Here is a 21,270-nt window from a genome sequence, read left to right as displayed (position 1 = left end):
TATTCAACAACAAAAGTTTCACAGATATATTCTCTTACAATAAATCTTGTCATATTTCTTATTTAAATTTAAATTTTCTAAATAATCTTTTATATATATGTAGTTGTAAACTTTGAATGAGAATATATAATTATATTGTTAGTTAGAATGTTCAAATAATAATTAATTGCTAAAATTATATATTTCATAATAAAAAGTACATTCATTATTGTACTTATATATTTTTAAAATTGTTTAAAAAAATAATTTAACGACATTTTGATAGAAAAAAGAACTTGTGTGTGAGAAGGAGTTAGGATAAAAGTAAGAGAATTAAGTTTGATTTTGTTAGTGGATGGATTAATTATAAACTTGATATGACAAACAAGGTGAATATCTTAAAGCAGTTTGTTGATTCTGCAAAGAGGCTACGTCAAACTCCACTTAGTGCAATAATGTTGCATAGAATATTATCTAGAATCAAAGGTGTACGGGTAAGAGCACTCGATCACGCCTTTCAGCATGTGTGGCCGACAGGCGCGGCCGAACTGGTAGTCTCAGGAATGGCACTAAGGCCACAAATAGGCTGAGGAGGATGAGTTAACATAACTTACCGAACTTGGTAGCCGACACTCGATCGGCTTACCGAACCTGGTAGCTGACACCCGATCGACCACAAAACAGCCGAAGTCCCGGGTAAAGTAAACCACGGACTCAGCAATCACCCCTAATCAATAATTAAGGGTTAATCACACAGATAAACTAATTAGGGACGTATTACCTAATAGGGTAATCCCGTCGTAGGACCCATGGAGAACATGGTCCATTAATGTCAGTACAAATAGTTCACGTCTCGAGGTAACGTTATTGTTCATTAATTACTATCAATATCTGTGCTTGTCCTGACTTGAGCGTCGGAATGCCTTTTACAGGTACCCTCCCTCTCACCAGAATACTCGTTTGGAGCTCTCGTTCGGCCTTCAGAGTACGAAAATATTATTAGTGTGCCCTTCAGACAGGTACAAAATGAATGATTTGAGTACCAAAGAATGAAGAGTCTGGTTTTTAATAACCATATTCTAAATTATTCTACCACCTGAATGGTCCCTCAAAGCATAATTTATATCTTCTGTAACTTAATTACAAATGGGCAATTTGCACCTTGGGTGATATATATATATATATATATATATATATATATATATATATATATATATATATATATATATATATATCGTAAATCGTCGTATTATATATAATTGTAAATGATGCTAACAGCATAATTGTTTATCAACAAATAGTCTCATAAAATTATGTTTGAGTTAGATATAATTATTATGAGTTAATTTTCTCTTCGAATTATTTAAGGGCATGTGTTTATCTAGAATTCAAACTCATTTAACAGATTAAATATTTTAAAAGTATAAAAAAATGATTTTATAAACTCTTATTTTAAATAATGTTATTTTATAATAATTACTTCAAAGGCTTTCCAATTTCTCATTGTATATCAAACATTTTAATCTTCATTTTCTTTATTATCGTTATTGTTATTACTATTACTGAAAAACACGTGTCATTTAATACATTAATATAGCTAAAAAAATTGAAGAGTTAAACAACAAATGGATACTGTTAAGATTAGATTGGCGCTATATTAGTTTTTCAAATTATGTGCTAAATTAAAGTGTTATTTCGTTGTTAAGATTAGATTGGTGCTATATTAGTTCGGCCTTCAGAGTACGAAAAGATTATTAGTGTACCTTTCAGACAGGTACAAAATGAATGATTTAAGTACCAAAGAATGAAGAGTCTGATTTTTAATAACCATATTCTAAATTATTCTACCACCTGAATAGTCCCAAATGATGCTAATAACATAATTATTTATCAACAAATAGTCTCATAAAATTATATTTGAGTTAAATATAATTATTATGAGTTAATTTTCTCTTCGAATTATTTAAGGACATGTGTTTATCTAGAATTCAAACTCATTTAACAGATTAAATATTTTAAAAGTATAAAAAAATTATTTTATAAACTCTTATTTTAAATGATGTTATTTTATAATAATTACTTCAAAGGCTTTCCAATTTCTCATTGTATATCAAACATTTTTTTCTTTATTTTCTTTATTATCGCTATTATTATTACTATTACTGAAAAACACGTGTCATTTAATACATTAATATAGCTAAAAAAACTGAGAAGTTAAACAGCAAACTGTTAAGATTAGATTGGCGCTATATTCGTTTTTCAAATTATGTGCTAAATTAAAATGTTACTTCGTTGTTGTTTGAGTTTTTTTTTATTAAAGTAATCTCTTAAAGAAATAAAATTAGCATTGAATTTAACTTTCACACTATTACTCAAGTGTTTTATACGTGGACCTGATTCAATTAAAAATTAACATTATATTTGAAAATAAAATTATACCTAATTACATTTTCAAATTTTGGTGTTTAGTATGTTATATCTTAAAAATACAGAGCATGATTATTGATTAATGAGCACGATATTTCACATTACTTAAATAAAATCGAGAGATAAAATCAAATATGCCTTTTTACTTGCAAATTGGGCATTCCCATAATTCCTTTTCATCTCGTGCATCATATTTTGGCCTCTGTTGGATTTGTAAGCTATTTGACTTTAAATATGGTGTACTGTCATCCCTCACCTTCCACTGTCATAGTGACAATCCGCCATCAAAATGGACCAGCTATCATTATTCACCATCCTTCTTCATGCGTGACATCATTATCATAACTCAAGATAGAGCAGACATATATTCATGAAGGGCAATTATGCAATAATGTAAATTCTCAAGGGGAACAACAAATCTTGTGTAGCACCATAGTTTCACAGAACCTTTATTTGAAAGAAATGTGAAGAACAGTACAAATCAATTGTACTTTCTGCAACATGCAACAGGACAGCAGATTAAATGGGGAAATTACAACAAATTCATCCCTTTTCACTTATAATGCTTTTGGCAAGTCCAGCAACACTGCATCAAAAAAGACAATATAAAATACGAGTTTAGAAGCTGCAATTCCCACTAAAAACAAACTTGAAAAGACAAAAAAAAATATTCATAAAAAAACTAAATTAAGGGAACAACAAAAGTCTTTTCCCATTTAAGGTCGACTACATAAATCAAATGACGTCATAATGTCCTGTTGTAAATCATACCTAATGACAAACCATTTAAATCTGATATTTTTTAATGGTTTGACCTATAGTTTTTTCCTCTCCCTCTACCTCTAAATATTGTACTACCCTTCCGCTAATCTTCTCTCCATATTGGGCCATGTACAAGTTCCCTCCACACATCCAAACTACTTAAGGCGAGATTTACCATCTTTTGCACAATAGATGTTACCCCAACATCGGTCATAATCAGATAAATTTCTCTATTGGAAATTTCAATAAATAAGAAGGTAAAATGAATTAAACTTCTCAAGTTCAAACCAACTTGTGTAACTCAGCTTTTGCAGAAGAAGTTGAATGAGAGAGCTGGTATAATAGTTGAAGTACCGGTGCATAAGTCAACTTCAACATGTGAAATAAGTTTAATTCATTGACCAACTTATTTTCATTCTAATAAGAATGATATAAAGAAGTTCGCTCTATCAAGACCTTCCTAATTCTCTCTAGTGTAATCACTCCTAATTCTATATTGTCGTAAGTGTGAACACATTGTAATACTTTCATATTTTCAACATTGAGCTTACCATCAACTCTCATCCTAACCAACAACAGAATCCCGACACAAAGATCAAAAAGAACATTTTCTCTAATTGTAAACCAACATAATGTATTCATATAAGCAAGTAGACAGAAAAATATCAGCCTCAAAAGACTAAAATACTAGTACTGAAAATGTATATCGCGCCCTCTACACAGTTCTTGACCACCAAAGAAAGAAAGAAAACTCCAATCAAAATGAAAAGAACATAAACAAGAAAAAGAAATTTCACTTTTGAATTCCAAATGCAATACCTCATTTAGGTGGGGCAAAGTAATGTTGGAGGAGATCATCATAAGGATCCCTCCTGCCAGCCACTTGGCTAATCTGGGCATCCCACGCAAGCTGAGAATTGTGGCGCTCAAATGTCCAGAACCCATAGGGTCGCATAGGGTAGCTCCACATCTCCTTCGTCTTCTCGCATCTGTCCTTCACTTTATAAACGTGCTCTCTGAACCTGCGATCCCTTTCCTTTGGGTCTTCCATTAACTTCAATATCAAGTTCTCTGCGAATTCCATGATGAAACCCATATTTTCCTCTCTTCTCTTCTGGTTGTAAACCCTTTTGCAGGATAGTCGAAAGAAACAAAAAAAAGAACATTCAGCATCCATTCACCATAATGTACAATGTCCAAAGAGTCTAAAACATTAAAACTGAAAAGTGAAGGCAAGCTAAAACAGCACATAATTTATTAAAAATTTAACTGAAGTGACACGCAATGGACTTAGAGGCAAGCTTCTGAGTTCTAACATTGGTATCACTCACAAAATTTTTTCATAAATGCATTTATGTATCACATCACAATTTGTAAAATATCAGGATTGGACACACTTCAAGACTAGTGCTATGAGAAACCAGAACACTAAAGAGAGGTTAATGTCAGCATCCCCCACATAATTTTTTTTAGTAAACATATTATTGGTGCAAAATATCAACTGATTTTATCCATGACTAATCTGCACCGAAAAATCCAACTGGCCACCTTTGGTAGGATCTACTCTCTTAGTCACATCTTTTTTATTCACAAAACTTGAACTACAGATCTTGCTTGAGGGGATCAAGTCCCTCACATATAATTGTTCACGTTTTTATATCCAAAACAATGGAAAAATAACTGTTGTTATCAAATGATTCCACAATATCTTTTTTTCAGAAAGACAACATAACCAACTCCATAACAATGATGCTAAGATCAGTGTGCCTAATGAGAATCAAGATTCTTATACACCAATTATGGAAGTTACATCAATATCTGAAATAAACAAGTTATTGCTTTAAAACCAATCTTCTTATCGTTCTATGGTATGTGACTAAATTGTGAAACTGAAAACGCAGTCCAGATCAAGAGCTAGTGCAGGCTAGATCAGAAATTGAAAATGAACCAATTGTAAAGAATATGAACCAAATCTATGCTCCCATTTGTCAAAATGTTCCCAAGCGCAAGATGTATAATTTGGTTAACTCCCCCCACCCCCGCTCTCAAAAAAAATAAAAAATTCATAAGTATCCTCCAGAAGTGAAATTGATATTCATAATGTTACCTAAATATAAATATTTTTTTGAAAAATTGAATTAAAATCGTTACTGTCAAAGAGATTATTCCAAAGAACATGTATTTTCACATTCTAACGAAGCAAGTGCAATCTGTTCTGCAATTACAACATTTTCTCACACACACATATATCTTGCGATTTGTTCCCAATTTCACAAATTTATTTCCTCAATGTTTCAGATATGCGACGAAAAAATTTAATCATCGTATTTTTTAGCAGCAGTCAGCAGAAAACTAACACGATAAGCAAGCAAATATCCAAAATGGAAAAATTTCAAACAAACTTACCTTTTCAGTTTTCGGTGATTGGGTGACTACGGGAGAGACCAGAGCTAGGGCACACGAAGCCGAAAATCAGGAAAGTGAAAAATGAACGAATTTCTGTGGGTTCTGTTTTTTGGACAAATGAATTTATGCGAGTTTAGGGTTAAGCATTAATGTTTGATTTTTTTTCTTAAAATTATCACTAAATTTGTTTTATCACGTTAGTTTCGTGGTTAAATTATACTTTTTCTCCGTTTGATTTTTTTATATATTAAAATATTTATTTTAATCATTTATCTTTTATATTTGAATAATCTAAATATTTTAAAATAATAATTAATTTTAATTTTATAACATAATTTTAGATAATTTTTTTTAATTTATTATTTATAATATTAGATTCATTTATATAAAAATTATAAAATATAATTAACGTTCAAATCTAAAAAGATTATAAGCATTCCAGTAAAAATTGTGTGAAAAATATATCACAAAAACGAAATAAAATAATATAAAATTAAATTTAAATTTATTTTTTTATCATGTTTATAATAATTTAGGTTTAAATTACAATTACATTCAATAGTTTTTAAATAAGTAAATTTTATGAAACAAGTATTAAGTCTTAAATTAGTTTAAAAAGAATTTAAAATACTAATGATATAAATTTAGAAAATAAAGAATCAAAATGAATATTTAAAAAATTAAATAACTAAAATAAATCTAAGAAATAAGATAAAAGACTAAAAATATAATTTAACCTTTTATATAAAATATTTGATGACAAATTTATATTTTTATAAATAATTTAATTAAAAAATTAATATTACATCTTAAATTAATGTTTAATTTATTTTTCAATTTTTGGTGTTTAGTACATGATGTCTTAAAAAAAATTATGACTATTGAGTGTGAACTAGCAATCGTGTCCTCAAAAAGTTTTTTAAAAAAAAACTAAAAACAAATTTATTTCACATTACGTGAACCAAATGAAGAGATATAATCAAATTTGCCATTTTAGATGGAAAACGGGCATTTCCAATTTCAATTCCATGTTGTGCATCATACACTGTTGGGTCTGTAAGCTATTAATTAGATTTTTTTTTTTTTTTTTAAGGGTAGGGTATCCATATCTGCACCGGATTCATGTTTTTGTATCATATGTTGTAGTTATTGGAGGCATTGCATAGAACTATGGTAAATGCTACAGTTAAGGTTGTGGATAGAGTAGGATCTAGTATAATGGAAGGAAAAAATGACAAATTTAAAATTCTTTTTGTTGTCCCTGTTTGATGTGAACCTTCGACGGTTTTAGAAGAACATAATTATTATAAAAAAAATTAATAATATAGAAATTTTTTTCTGCTATATTGAGATTTATATCATATTTTGAATTTTAATATAAAATAGACTGGAATTCATCTAGTTTAATTACTGCCCAATGTCACATTCCGCTGGTTATAGCTTCTGCAAAATAAACTTGGAAGAATGTATGATAATTATGCGACGACGTACTGTAGTGGTTGTGATTGATTGGTGTATGAAATTCTGTATAGTGGTTAACATTCTGTATGGAGGTTAAAAATACAAGAGATAAATAATTGATGGGAACTTTCATTGTTATGACATCCAAAAGTAAAATTAATAATAGCTAACATGAATTGATTCATGTTGTCATTACTTTTGATTAAGGTCCTCTAATTTGTACAAGTTCGATGTTCTCGTGGAATTTTCTCCACAAAGATTAAGCTCTTAAAACAACAATCATTTCAGTGTTCTACATGGCACACTCATCTTCAACATACACCATCCGCCGAAAGAGAGATAATAATAGTACTGTATTGATCTTGTTAGTATCATCATAGTAAACAGGCCTTGAATCCCTTTTCCAATTCCTTAGCATCCAAGTTTTTCCCTATGAATACTATTTTGTTTATCCTTGGTTCATCCGGCCCCCACAACCTTTCAGGTGAACCTTGAAATATGTCATGAACTCCCTGTTACAGAAAAAGCTATCTTTCATTCCACGAATAATAATAACAACATAAATAGCAAAGACTTGCAAATTTTAAAGGAATTCATTCAACCTCCATGTCACAATCCCATCACGGTAAAGATATTTAAATTTACCTGAAAGACAAATCTCTCATCCATTCCTTGAACAGATAAAAGACCCTTCATTCTATAAATGTCTTCACTACGATCCAGCAACAAGGTACCAAGCCACATGTTAGCCTGAAAAAGACAGCCTTTTAGTACACACAAAAAATGCCAACATTTACATATACATCTGAAATAGAAGGCATTCCCCAAAATTCCAAATGTAAACGAGAAATTGATTCACTTGGCATTAAGTGTACATCAATGTCTAACCTTCTCAAGATCTAAGCTTCCTTCACAAACTATGCTGACAGAAGAAACACCAGGATCGTGACTATGATCATGAGAGTGGTGATCATGGTGTTCTGTACACAAAACAAAATGAATTTTATTCCCAACTACACAATAAATAAAAGTATTCTACAAGCTGTCCTCGTGAATTGAGAAGCAACAAGGAAAGAAATGATCGCCATCCAAATATTAAAATTAGAGGAAATAATATACATCTATAGCCATCCAAATAGAATGTGTAATTAAATAAGTTAAACACTCATTTGTAAGAGTAAGACTCATAAGACATGGGCACCAGTGCATTGTGACTAGTACTACAAACAAGAACGAGATGGTAAAACAGCTGAATCAAGACAAATTAATAGGTACCATGCTTGTGGTCATGGGAATGATCATGGTGATGGTGGTGATGATCATGATCATGGTGCTCATGCTCGTGGTCATGGCTATGGTCATGCCCATGATCTTCTTTTGCATCTTCATCATTAATGGCATTCTCAATCCTTGTAAAAGAATAGATAAAGAGGAAACACACAAATCATATCTGAAGGTTTAGGCAACAGAAAGGTAATGATAGTATTGAAGCAAAGAAGTCGAAATATCCATGTAAGGTTATGGAATACATAGCACTGAAGCAAGAAATATGACAAAGGTGGAGGAAAGTGAGGACTACTAAGGGCGTTGTTGCAATTCAGGACAAGAATTAACACCAACAGTTCTTGCAGATACATGTATATGAATAGGAGATAAATGAAAATAATTTCAATATGAATGGTCAACAACAAAAATGAGAATTATTTCAGTATAAAAAAGACAGATATTATATATGAAAGGGGGACAGTCACGCGGGAACCGTGTGATTAACAAGAACCTCCTTGTGCAGAGAACAAGTAAGACAAAATTCAGATTCCTTTTTCTTAAACAATTCAAATACAGGAAACAGGAAACAATAACAAAAAACTACCTCTCCAAATCAAAGCCCCCAATGCCAAGAACATAATCCAAGTTAACTTTTCCATACTCTGTCCGCTTTAAGTGGGCCAAGCCGTTTATATTCTGAATTAGAAACACAGCCAAGTTCATATGGGGCACGATAATGAAATAAAATTAAAATACAAACTAGACTCCCAGATACAATTGGAAGAGAAAGACACCAACCTTTATCCGCTGGACCAAAGAAGCAATGTCCGATTCACCAACAAGGTCAGTCTGGTTCAAGATAGACAAGAATATTAACCGAATATTTCAGACATAAAGAGAATATCCATTTCATTTCCTATTTCCTAACCTGGAATGTAATAGAATTACAGAACAATGTCACATAAAATGTACCCAAAAAAAAAGGTCAACCATACTAAGATAAAACTAAATAAAAAATGATTGGCCCTTTTCTAAATAATCCAAATGTTTAATTATCACACAACTAAATCCATTCAGAAATAAGAACAAATTAGTCAACAATACCTTATTTACAATTATTCGATCTGCATACGCAATCTGTTCCACTGCCTCATTGACCACACCTTTTGGCTTAACCTCGTCAAGATGAAAGCCAGCATGCTTCGCATCGACCAAAGTAACAACACCATCCAATTTGACTTCATTAAAAATATTTTCCTCTGCATAAAAGGTCTGAATTATTGGTGCCGGATTTGCCAAACCTGTCGAAGTACAAACAACGAAAAAAATCACACTATGTACAACAGTAATACTCTCTCTGGTCCTATATATATATAAAACAAATAGATATTCTTTTTTGGTCCTAATTATAAGAAACAAAGACCCATTTCACAGTGTAATAATTACCAACTTCCTTTTTACCCTCATGCAAGTGGAAGCATTTATTGATCTATTAACCATAGAAATTATACTTATTGGAGAAAAAAGTTATCCCTTGAATTAGATGTAGTGCCGATAAATGTAACCATTCTATAAATCATCCAATTCTAAGGGTGTTTTTGGAATAAAATTTAATTTCATGACATAATTAATAAAAATTAACCACCTTAACTAATCTTATTGTTTTTTGATGAATGGGTTATTTGTTTCTTATATACAGGACTTGGAGGGAGTAACTAATGAGGAGGTCCATGACATCTATATTAATTAAGAGTAAAGTCTATCAAATCAAAACCTCAGTTCAACAATATGCAAGTCAGGGCAAGAATCGCACACAAAATTCAGTTACCTGTAGTCTCAATAACAATATGGTCAAACTTTCCATTCTTCTTGGCGACTAATTCGGAAATCATTCGGACAAGGTCACCCCTGACAGTGCAGCAAAGGCAGCCATTGTTCAACATCATAATATCTTCAGCGCCAGCAGCTTTGGCCGCGACCAAAGAACCATCAATGTCAACTTCACCAAACTACAAACAATCACATCCAAATTCACGTAACCACGTGATTCCGCAAACTCTCAACCACGAATGCATAATACATACCTCGTTCTCGATAACCGCAATTCGCTTTCCATGCTCCGCGGTCAGAATATGGTTCAGAAGCGTGGTCTGCTCAGATAAGTTAGCCTAACGTGAAAACCAATTCAGACGTAAGAAATAGAAAATAGGATTGATAGATATTAGATACCTTGCCGGAACCGAGGAAGCCGGTGATGATGGTCGCGGGAATGCGATTGTCGGGCGGGATGGCGGTGGAGACGTCGGAGTCGTCGGATTGAGGCGGAGCGGAGGCGGAGGCGGTGGCGGCGAGGGAGAAGCGGCGAGCGGGTGTGAGAGGGAATGTTGCGGAGAGAGAGTAGGTTGTTGTTGCGGTTGTTCTGCGTAGGAGAGGGAGAAGTGTGGTTTGGAGTGAGAAGGTGAAGGGTTTAGGGTTTCTATACGCGAGGCCGAAGAAGGCCGAAGCTACGTCGCTTCTCAACGCTGGAGAGGGCATGGTGTCACAGTGTGAGGACTCAACGATGAAGAATGTAGAATGGAGATGCAATGAAAGGCTGGGTTTAGATTTTTATCGGATTCTGTTCTCCCATACTTATTGGGCCTCTTCTACTTGGGCCTTTTGTCAAACGTATAAATTGGATCACTGTTTCAACTGACCCTCGTGGCCCAAGATAATTCGTAAATTCTAAAGCTTCCTTGGTTCATGTCACATCACATGTCCAAAGGGGATTAATTCATGCAATTAACAAATTGAATCATTCAAAATTATGTCATAAAATTAAAAAGTATGGTTACTTTAAGATGACTAAATTGAACTAAATATAAAATATAAAAGATGAAAATAAACATTTTATATATAAAGAATCAAAATAATTTTAGAAAAACAAATAAAGAAAATGAGTGGCATGTGTATGTGTATCTGGTATTGAATGCAATTTAAAGAGCAGCGGTCCAAGCATGTGTATCTTTGCATAAAAGCTGCAAAAGTCGTGTGGTGGAGATTGAACACATACATGGATCTATTCCCATTTTTTATTTATATATATTTGCAACAGAAGTGCTACCTATAAAACAAAATAACAAAGTCATCCTCAATCATTAACACATCTTTTTAAATCCATAATGGGAAACTTTATCAGCACAAAGGAATCTTTCTTTTTCTTTTTCTTTTTCTTTTTCAGTGTATGGCCTCGCATGATGAATGTGATTGATACTTGAGGACGTCATGTATGGAACCTGAGACCTCAGAGTGACAAAACCATTGCACCATATGCTCTACACAGACCAGTGGGATTCATACTCATACTATACTGACCCATCTCATACTAAAGTAATACTGCATGATAAAAAAAATATTAAAAATTAAAGGTGATTAGTTTAAATTAATGCTTCCACCCTTTGATTTTTTAACTAAAATTTAATGTTCATATATGATTTAGACATAAAATCATCAAAGTGTTACTTTATTTATTAATGATATTAAGAGAATAAGTTTTATAACAATTTTTATTAATAAAATAAAGGAAAGAAATTTTGTAACAATTTTTCCCTTCAAAACTCTCAATTTCTTCCTTTCAAAACCTCTTTCAACAAAACCAAATATAAACTAATACAAAAAATAATTAATTTATCAAAAAAACACATATATAATCAATACTAATAACTACTACATTTTACATATTATAGCAAATATAATTTTTGACATTAAATTTATATAATTGCATCATCTTTTTAAATGATATAAATATAAAAAACTATTTTACCAGATAAAAAATAATTTATTATTGATAAAAAAAAATTATAGTATATATAGAGGAAATAATTTATCCCTCCAAAACTTTTCTCCAATAATTTTTTCTAAAATATTTTTATATATAAATATTATTATAAAATAAACTATTACATAATTAAATAATATAACGGGAACAACTACTACGGTATATTTTTTCCTCCAAAGATTTTCTATATATAAATGTTATTATAAAATAAGTTAATACTGAATAATTATAAAAATTAAAAAATTATCTAAAATTATAAAAATTTATAAGCAAATGAACCAAACAAATTAAAAAAATATATTAATTAATAGCTACTAAATTTAAAATTCAAATAAATTAATAGTAATAATTAATAATAACTACTACATTTACATTTTATTAATTAATAGTTATTGATACTAATAATAGTAATTACTAATAATACTATATTTGAAATTTAAAAAAAAAATTGTCAATATAAATATATTAATATATTAACAACAATGTAAATATATCGATAAAATTAAAATAATATATATATATATATATATATATATATATATTTATTTATTAATACTTGTTATTAATAAAATTTTATAATATAAATGATTACTAATAATTATTAGATTTTCATTTCAATATTATTATTAATTACTAATTATTTTTCCTCTAATTACTATTTATCTTGAGTATGTATTATGTCCACATTCAATAATTTAATACTTCATATATGTTATATTAGATTTTCTATTTTATTAATATTATTATATAATATAACTGATATTTACATTATTTAAAAAAATGTAACTAACATTTAAACAAACAATTATTTATCTTCAGACCCCTTATTTCGTCAAATAAATAAATAATATATATATATATATATATATATTAATTATTTCGTCTAATATTATATATATATATATATTCTCATTTATAGTATATTCATTTTTTTATTTTCGACTCCTTTTGATTTTATGATAATTATCTCTATTATCTTTTATTCATATAAATAAAAATAAATATAAGTTAAAATTATTAGTCTCCAATATAATTGTTAGTTTTTTAATTCTATATATCATTTTATTCAACTTTAATCTATTAAAATAAGTTTAGCAACACGTTTATATTATATAAGTTATTAAAATAGGATTCTATCTAGTTTTTATAAGTATAGTCAGGTAAAAGGAAGTTCTGTATTTTTATTAAACAAAATATTTTATATTAAAAACAATATTCAATTTTTAATAATAAATTGAAATTTTCCACAACAATAATTTTAATAATGATATATTTATCTCTTTAAAAAAAACATTTTTTCTCTCTCTTCATTCTCTCCTTTTTTTTTTTAATGGAGACCACCACTTCAGAACTTTAAACAATCTTGGATTAATTATTTAAGTATTTAAAGAGAAAAAAGTCGCACAAAATTCGCTAACAAAGCACTGGTGAGAGCTTCGAGAATATATTCACGTACACAGCATTCAATATAAAAATTTATCATAAAATTGCTTTTTTCTTGACAACTTATAAAATTACTTTTTTTTTTAGGGAAATAAATATAAGTTATATCATTCAAAATAAGAGGTGCAATATATGTTGAGATGAAATAAAAATATGAGAGCTAGCGTAGTATTTTCACACCCTAGTTAAGGAGTGAGCATCATGATTTGCTTGTTTTCGGATGAACTTAACCAATAGATTCGAATGAGAGTTGAGTAAAGAATGACATCTATGTAGAGTGTAACCGTATTTTGAATAATAGATGTTGGAGTTTAAGATGTCCTCCACAACTTGTTTGGAATTCGATTCTAGTATGACATGGGTATAACTTTGATCACACACCTACCGAATGGATTCTATGAGAGTTGTGGCTTCTGTTTCGTGTGGCGGGGCTTCTCCATACAACCTTGATGAACTTGTTTGGATCCCCCTTTCTCTCTCTTATCTTCTCTTTTCTCTCTCCCTTTCCTATCTCATACTCTTTTTCCTGTTATCATATTTTATTTATTTATTTATTTATCTCTCATTTATTTAATTTTTTTTTCTGTTCTTTCTCTTATTTTTTTTATCCATCAAATTTTTTTATATATTTTTTTATTAATATTGATGTATAATTTATTAATATTTATTTTCTAATTATTAATATTTAAGATTACTTTTGAGTTATTAAATATTATATATTGTTAAAATTTTAAGTTATTAAAATTTAACAAATGTTTATTTTTAATAAATTTTAATATTATAATATCACATTTTTAATAAATTATATTATTTAAAAAAAACTCATATTATCCTTTGAAAGCTAACAAAATTATTTCAAATCTTTTAAATTCTTAATATACAAATCTATTAGAATCTATCTTACAAAATTTTATTAAAAAAAATCTCTTAATTTTTTTTTCTTCAAATCATTGAATCTTTATAAAATTTGTTAATAAAATCATTAAGTTCGTACAAAATCTTTCACAATTGTTTTCTTTTTTTGGTACCAAATAGGTCACTGTTGATGTTACTACTAATAATAATATGGGATGTGACGAATATAATGAATGTAGCCAAATATGAGGTCATATTCATGTTGTTGGTTGGGATCAATTGAACAGTATCATTAATGTCATTCTTTTTTCAATCACTACTAGTACTACTATTTTTCTCAACATAATTTCATTTTCCCCGGACAATTATAAAATATTCTGGATAATAAATTAATAATGCTGATGAAAATTTATAATTCAAACGGAACCAATCCATTCGTAATGATAGTAATTTAATTCAAATTTATTATTTTTAAAATCAGAAGTAAACAAAAATGAACTAATTTTAGTTAGATTTTTTTTGCTTTAAGACTAAATCTAGTCCACAAGCGTACACTTTAATTAACTTAACAAAGTCAACAAACTTTTTATGTGTTTCTTAGCCTGCTTCAATAAAAACAAAGACAATAAACTTTTTTTTAAAATGAAAACGAACACTCGGGAATGCTGCTTTTCACCTCTATCGATTCATAGTCATAAAAAACCGTTTTTATTTCCCTCTTGAAATGGAATAGAAAAGGGATGAAAAATTAAGTCTGATGTTTTTTTTTTTTTTTTTTTTTTTTTTTTTTTTTTTTATCGGTATAAAGTTTGATATACGTTGTAAAAGAAAGTAGTATAAAGTTTGTATGTGAATTAATTATGAGTTAATCATCGGTATAAAGTTTTTTTATACCGTCAATTAATTATATTTTTTAATTGTATTATATTACTAAAAATATATTTATTTTTAATAATAATATGATATAATTAAAAGATATAATTGGTTGTCAGTATAAATTTTTTTTATACTAATAATATACAGATAATTAACTTATTAATTATTACTGATCCGTGTATCCATACGAGAGAATTTGTATATGGAGATGAAATATTATTACTATTCCAAAAAATTAGTAATGTTTGTTTAATATAGATTAAGATATAATAATTATTTTCGTTGAATTGCGTTAAATAATATTTTTATACATGTGGAATTCAAAAGAATCATAAATTTATAGTAAATAATTTATATTATAGTATAATATTATTTATTATAAATATTTTTAAAATATTTAAATTTAATTAGTAAATACTTATAATAAATAATAAATAAATTGAATAAAATGTTAATAAAAAAAAATTTTTATTTAAGAGAAATTCCTAAAAATATTATCGTGTAAGATAAATGTTTATATTTATTTAAAGGTTGATTTATTTATATAGAATGATATGTGTTTGTTATCTATAAAGATATATGTACTAGAATAATAACATCTACCCTACATGCATTAGATTTGTTTTTTCAATGTTATCTTACATATTATTTATGAGTTAATCATTTATATATTATCAATATAAATTTTTATATATTAATAATTAATTATATCTTATTCCTGACATATATATTTATAAAATGAAAGATTTGTTTATTTCAAGAATAAATTAACATAAATTTATTTCATTTAATAGTTCATGTCCTGTATCAAATTATTTTATATATTAATTTTAATAAAAAGTTAAGTTATAGAAAAAAAAAACTTGTTATGACTTATTAATAGATCATGGTGGACCATATATATTTGCAATGGGACCATGGTAGAACTGGTCAGATAAAAAAACAAATATTTTAATATTTGAACATAAATAAAATAAGATAAGATGTTATTATTAAGTGCATTAAATAGTGGGAAATAAGATGAGAAGGTGAAAAATCGTGTAATAAAAAGGTGTGAAGCGAGCAGATCAGAACCGTGGTTCGACATTGTTTTGTTCAGTGTCCGTTCATAAAAAATGGCTCTCGAGGTTGCTGTCAAGGCCGCTGTTGGTGCTCCGAACATTCTCGGAGACTGTATGTTTCTTTCTCTCTCTCTCTTTCTGTCACTAAAAATGTGTCTTTTTCTTGATTATTTGTTTTATTATTTATGGGTTTGATTTCGGTTTTAGGTCCATTTTCCCAAAGGGTTCTCTTAACTCTAGAGGAGAAGAAAGTCTCTTACAAACTCCACCTCATCGATCTTAGTAATAAACCCGAATGGTATTTCGTTGAACCTTTACGTGCGTTGTTCTCATTGTGTGTCTCTTACTCGCTGTGATAATAGTATCAATTTTATTGTTTTTGGTTATTGTTAGGTTTTTGGGTGTTAACCCTGAAGGGAAGGTGCCAGTGGTTCAGTTTGATGGCAAATGGGTGGCTGATTCTGATGTAATTGTGGGGATACTTGAGGAGAAGTACCCACAACCTTCTCTCGTCACTCCTCCTGAATTTGCCTCTGTGTATGAGACTTTTCCATCACCCTTTCTTCTTTTTCATTTCTAGCTTTACTTTTTCCTCCTTTATTGGAATATTTTCTATTCTGTTTCTTTTGTGTTCACACAGTGATGTTAAATGTAACTGATTTTGAAATTTGAACCGGTGGGAGCATTGAATCTGTGAAACAAAAAGGTCCTTGTTGTACTCACAACTCAAAATGCTGTTACCCTTGGTGGTGGTATCACTATTGACTTTACCTTTGTGAAATGGTTTTCAGGAGAATGTTGTGTCTATATTCAATTTTATTTGATGCTCTGTTTCTAACATTTATAACAGTCATAACCCTTTTTGAGTGTTTTTTTTGGGTGGGTGAGTGCGGTTATTATTTGTGATTGTGGCTATGTGAACTGCTGTACATTCATTCTGGTTAGAAAAAATAAGGGTTCTTTCTCCTTAGCTTATGCCTTGTTCTAATCTTTTTAGGAGATATTATTTGAATTGAGTGTTGTTCTTCAGTACTGAATTTGACTTTACACAATATGTATACATTTGCAGGGGATCAAAGATATTTGGGTCTTTTGTGTCGTTTCTGAAGAGCAAGGATTCAAATGATGGAACAGAGCAAGCTTTGGTTTCTGAATTGAGTGCTTTGGATGACCATCTTAAGGCCCACGTACATATGTGAATTTATAATAAACTAATTTTATTTTTGTTAATTATTTATTTTTTTGTAATGGCTAATTATCGATGCTAATATGCTGGTGGCATGGCCAGGGTCCATATGTTGCTGGGGAGAAAGTCACTGCTGTTGATCTGAGTTTGGCACCAAAACTGTACCATCTAGTGATAACACTTGGCCACTTCAAGAGTTGGAGTGTTCCTGAAAGTTTGGCACATGTCCACAACTACACCAAGGTATGCGGTTGTTTTCTGCGATGCATGTACTCTTTTGGAATTTACTTAGGTGTGTCTTTTGCTTTGCTATTGAACAGTGACATTGATTGGTATTTGGTGATGAAAATTTTCTATGGTCAAACTTGTCATCCCAATATGCTTAAAATTTCTTTAAAACGACTCAAGTATCAGTTATTTATTATATACTACTTTTTTATGCCTTGAAGTCACCATAAACCGTCTGAAAAGAAAAAAGACTAAAATAAAGAAGTAAACGCAATTGGAAAAGACTGGTCTTTTGGTTTAAGAAAAAACTTGTTTACCAATAAAGAAGTCTAATCCTGATTGTGCATGACAAAAATACTGTGCTACAGCCTACAGTGCACAAAAGGCAATCCATTTTTCTCTTGTGAATTGATCCTGCATTGAGTAACGTAAATCTCTAATTTTCTCCTCAAATAATATTTGAAACATCAATGTGATCCTTCAAAGATTAGTACAAGAATTTAATTGTTGAATGATTTTTGTCATCAAGATGTACTATTTATTCAAACTGAATTGATGTCACTCAATGAAAAAAATTTAATTATAGGCAATCTCTCAAGAAACAAAAATAACAAGCAAAAAATCATAGCAGATCAAATTGAGGGTTGCTTGAGAACTGTCATGAAAGAAGTTGGTGTCCTAGATTAATTACTAATGCCTCTTTCGTGACATTCATCTGTATCTAAAATTTGAAGTGCATATTTGACTGATTTCATATATTGCTACTACACAGCCCTTAAATGGGCTAATTGGACCATATTATAAACTGAAACTAAACCTTATATGCTTGAAGTTTGAAAATTTTAACTCAAAAGTTACTGAAGTCTCATGAGTTCACCTGATTTCCTTGGTCAGTCAGAGTTAAAAACCTTTCTTACAATTTAGACTTGAGTAATGATGTATTCTAAGTCCATATCATCAACTTGAATCTTTTGCAATTGTAATTGCTGGTTTGAATAGTGCAGCTGTAAATGATTTAGTTTGTTAATGGAAAATTATATTCTGGTACAGCTGCTCTTCTCCCGGGAATCATTTGAGAAAACCAAGGCCGCAAAGGAATATGTTATTGCTGGATGGGCCCCTAAGGTGAATGCTTGAAGTAGTTCTAACTTATGAGGTATCTGAATATCAGATATGTACTGTGGTTGAACCTTGTTAACTATAGGATGGAGAACTCGTCATGTTTAAGAGGGTTGTTCCCCTAATTAATAATAAACATGCAGTGTGTTCGTGTGTTTATTGGAACGTGTTTTATCCACTGCCTGCTAAATTTATAATCAACGAAAAACTTTTTTATGTGACAACTTCCAACTTTGCTAATTACCAAAAAATCAAGTGCAAATTCAGAAAAACCACGTATCAACTGCAGGGCATGATTTCAAATGGGTAAAATAAAATTTTGTGCGTTTAGCAAGAAAGAAAACATAACGGGAATAGCAAATTTTTGTTGTGGAATGAAGTTCCGGATTTTGCCATTCGAAATCTTGAAAACATGATGCTAATGACGAACTTCATAATGGTTTTCACATAAGTCTCAACGTGACCATTGCTGCCTCAATGTAACACTCCCTAATCATGTCAAACATTAAATAACAGTCATTTCTTTCCTTTAGATTTAAGATGGGATTTTCTGAAACATTGAGGAAGATGAATTGCACGAATAAGAGATGTAAGACGTATAATCCAGAGTCCTAATTATTTTATTTTTGCGATACGAATAATACTGGTGGCACTAAGCATTTGGATGATGGTAATCATTCTCTCTTTTTACAAACTCAGTAACTTTTTTTTTATTGGAGAGCAAAACTCTGTATATTAGCACAAGGGAAGAGTTCAAAACTGAACCAAATTATTTTGAAGTCGTCAAACCAATAAAAAAGCTGAAACATGTAGAAATGTTTTTAACATACAAACTAAATTTTCTGTTAACATTTTTTAACACAAATGTAATATTTCTCTCTATAAAAAATATAATTATATTCAGTGAGAATATTTTTAAAAACTATTTCTTAATGAGATTATTTTTTAGAGTTTTATATAAATGTGAAGAATGCTAGCAATATTTTTAACATTTTTTATTATAAGTTAAAATTTGTTAAAAAAAAAAATAATTACATTTGTATATGTTAAATACCGAAAATTATCTTGAGTGAAATTATCTAGGTTTTTTCTTCAATAAGAGCATTTGAAGGGACTTTGAGTGTTTATAAGGATTCATTTAACCACTTATTTAATTTAATTTTTTAATCATGTTTATGTAAATATTTTAAAAATAAATTATTATTAATTAAAAATAGTCTTTTATAACAATATAAATCATTTCTCATAAATCTAGTATATTATTTATTTATATACTTATAAATATATATTTATACAAATTATAAATATATTTTATATATTTAAATTATTTTATTTTTATATTTAATTTATTATAAATTTTAACTATAAATAATAAAACTCAACGTGTATATTGTACATAATAAAATAGTTATTATAAATTTTAATAAGTCTTATTTATATTTAATGGATATTTTGATTTAAAAGTGAGACCTATTTAAAATTTATAATTTTTAAGAGTTAAGATAACAATATAAAGAATACTAAAAATAGATCGTTGTCAATATTTTTCTATAATTTTTTTTGTCCTTTATAACACTTTAAAAGTTTAGTCTGCATACAAGATTAGATAAATTATAAACCCAAAAAATGTACAAGATTAATTTTTATTTATCATGAGCTTATTTAGTTGAGCTAAGTGTGTTAACTTTTTTTAGTGCTCGTATTTTATTCTATTAAACAAAAAAAAATTGACTTAAATATGTTTTTAGTCTTTTAAATTTAGAATAAATTTATTTTTGATCTTTAAATTTAAAATTATTATTTTAGTCATTGTAATTTAAAAAAATCTTATTTTAGTCTTTATATTCAAATTTTGTTAAAAAATTTATCAAATATTATTGCATAAAATTTACCTATTAGTAAAAATATCACATTAAATCCTATTAATATTTTTTAACCATCTTAATTTGTCATTTTTAAATATGTTATTTGTGATCAAAGGGACTAAAACAATATTTTTAAAAATTTCAGAGACTAAAAACAACAATTTCAAATTTGAGGGACCAAAAATAAATTTACCTTAAATCTAAGAGACTAAAAACATACTTAAGCCAAAAGAAATATTATATATTCCTATTTTATATAACTAAAATTTAAAAGGGCTATTATAAACTTTTATTTTATATAATTAAAATTCATAATAAATAAATAGTTTCAAATATACAAATTATATTATATTTAAAATTTATAATAAATAAATAAATATATTTTTAACCTATAAATTTTAGATATATAACAAATCATTTATGCAACAATAAAAATTATTTTAACTAGCAATATATTTTGTAAAAATATTGAAATTTAATTTGAAAACAGGAATAAAATTAATAGATTAAACAAAATAA

The 21,270-nt window shown here is 28.7% G+C and overlaps 4 protein-coding genes across 4 annotated transcripts in view; 1 reads left to right on the top strand and 3 right to left on the bottom strand.

Annotated features, from left to right (window-relative positions):
• Positions 1-2,826: 2,826 nt before the first annotated feature.
• Positions 2,827-5,734, bottom strand: LOC109789422 (NADH-ubiquinone oxidoreductase). The gene is made up of 3 exons (XM_020348375.3): positions 5,575-5,734; positions 3,988-4,295; positions 2,827-2,992 (listed from the first exon to the last, which is right to left on the bottom strand). Exon 2 carries the CDS (start codon positions 4,262-4,264, stop codon positions 3,989-3,991), a length of 276 nt encoding a protein of 91 aa, XP_020203964.1. The 5' UTR covers positions 4,265-4,295; positions 5,575-5,734; the 3' UTR covers positions 2,827-2,992; position 3,988.
• A 1,452-nt stretch (positions 5,735-7,186) lies between these two features.
• On the bottom strand, positions 7,187-10,885 carry LOC109789393 (uncharacterized). Its single transcript, XM_020348329.3, has 10 exons — positions 10,531-10,885; positions 10,386-10,451; positions 10,130-10,310; positions 9,406-9,602; positions 9,100-9,150; positions 8,906-8,997; positions 8,311-8,444; positions 7,924-8,015; positions 7,681-7,785; positions 7,187-7,547 (listed from the first exon to the last, which is right to left on the bottom strand). Exons 1-10 carry the CDS (start codon positions 10,834-10,836, stop codon positions 7,410-7,412), a joined length of 1,362 nt encoding a protein of 453 aa, XP_020203918.2. The 5' UTR covers positions 10,837-10,885; the 3' UTR covers positions 7,187-7,409.
• A 637-nt stretch (positions 10,886-11,522) lies between these two features.
• LOC109792210 (uncharacterized) overlaps positions 11,523-21,270 on the bottom strand; it is a 45,418-nt gene continuing 35,670 nt past the window's right edge. The window contains exon 3 of the mRNA XM_083060380.1: positions 11,523-11,676. Coding sequence (XP_082916506.1) covers positions 11,666-11,676 — 11 coding nt within the window. The 3' untranslated portion in view covers positions 11,523-11,665. The remainder of the gene's footprint in view (positions 11,677-21,270) is intronic.
• LOC109792184 (glutathione S-transferase DHAR2) lies at positions 16,306-19,045 on the top strand. The gene is made up of 6 exons (XM_083060379.1): positions 16,306-16,465; positions 16,561-16,651; positions 16,747-16,890; positions 17,423-17,540; positions 17,642-17,782; positions 18,818-19,045. Exons 1-6 carry the CDS (start codon positions 16,408-16,410, stop codon positions 18,902-18,904), a joined length of 639 nt encoding a protein of 212 aa, XP_082916505.1. The 5' UTR covers positions 16,306-16,407; the 3' UTR covers positions 18,905-19,045.

The sequence above is a fragment of the Cajanus cajan genome, chromosome 7, assembly GCF_000230855.2.
Source record: "Cajanus cajan strain Asha chromosome 7, NIPB_CcT2T_4, whole genome shotgun sequence".
Classification (NCBI taxonomy): Eukaryota; Viridiplantae; Streptophyta; class Magnoliopsida; order Fabales; family Fabaceae; genus Cajanus; species Cajanus cajan.
This window is presented reverse-complemented; position numbering and strand designations above follow the sequence as displayed.